At 43.9% G+C, this 1,163-nt stretch overlaps 1 protein-coding gene across 1 annotated transcript in view; it reads right to left on the reverse strand.

The window, feature by feature from the left end:
• Positions 1 to 396: 396 nt before the first annotated feature.
• The window catches only part of FHOD3 (formin homology 2 domain containing 3), a 421,374-nt gene continuing 420,607 nt past the window's right edge, over positions 397 to 1,163 (reverse strand). The window contains 1 exon segment of the mRNA XM_025038715.1: positions 397 to 1,007. Within this exon segment, the coding sequence (XP_024894483.1) occupies positions 925 to 1,007 (83 nt within the window). The 3' untranslated portion in view covers positions 397 to 924.

Raw genomic sequence — 1,163 nt, forward strand, 5'->3', positions numbered from 1 at the left:
CAAAGCTTTAAATTTCCACTTTGTTTGAGTGACTTAGTAATTTTTTTTAGAAAATAAATTTGTATACAGGAGGCAAGTGAGTGAGTTACAGAATAGTTCAAATGTTTTAAATGCTCTAAATTTTGCTTCATCATCCCAGGAGCAAAATAAAGCACATGGGTAAGGTTATTGCTAACATGTCTTGCAATAAAGCCTGATGCCTAATTAATCCAGTTATAAAGAGCACATTGTTAGCGCTTCTCATTCAGTTAACAAAACACAAAATGCAAAGGACCTGGAGACCATTCTGAGAAAGGGTCCTTTTGATGAACCTGAGAAGAGGTTCTGCTGATTCGGAAGGAGGCAAACCTGTATATCTGTTTAAGGTCCTACGCCCATGAAAATAAGAGTTTTTGGTTATGACATTAAATTCTATTTATTTAGTATTTGAAACATGGTGTACAATTATGAATTCATATAAACATTTAGTACATCTAAAATCCACAACTCGTAAACAATCTGTGCTTTCTTTTGTGTACAATTTTGGAGTTTACATCTGGATATTTTGGTGTCGTGGAGAGACCCGGTCTGTGAGCCTAATCAAACTGCCTCATATGACCACAGTAACTGTGACAGACGTGATTTGCTCCTTACAAGTGTGGTTCCTTGCACAGAAAAGGTGTCACACTTTGGGACTACTAAACCAGGTGTCAAGGAAACAAGAAAACACAGCTGACACAATGAAGAAAGTACACGAAGGAGACTCCAGGGATCCATGTCAGTGCACAGCGGGGAAGGCCACCATGCGGTGACACAGAGAAATGGGCACTCCCTTTCAGAACCTTCGGATGTTAATGGAGAGTCTCCACGCCCCTCACTGGAGGGGTTCTGTCCAGCAGGAGCATGCACTCTGCTCAGGCATTCTTCTTAGAGCACCCAAAGGTGTCACAGCTGCAACTCCGAGGTGCCCACCAGGCCCAGGGCTCTGGCTTCTTCTGGAGTCAGGCCACTCTTCAGAGTCCTCCGCACTGAAGCAGCACCGGCAGGTCAGTCAGAGGAATGAGAAGAGAAGGAAGTATTAGCAGTCAGGCATATGGCACTTGGTTCACCAGCCCCACTTCAATCAGGGATTCCCAGGGGAGTCACAGGATTCACAGATGTTTGGCTTCATCCTGCTCCTGCTG

The sequence above is a fragment of the Pteropus alecto genome, unplaced genomic scaffold (genome assembly GCF_000325575.1).
Source record: "Pteropus alecto unplaced genomic scaffold, ASM32557v1 scaffold146, whole genome shotgun sequence".
In the NCBI taxonomy this organism is placed as follows: Eukaryota; Metazoa; Chordata; class Mammalia; order Chiroptera; family Pteropodidae; genus Pteropus; species Pteropus alecto.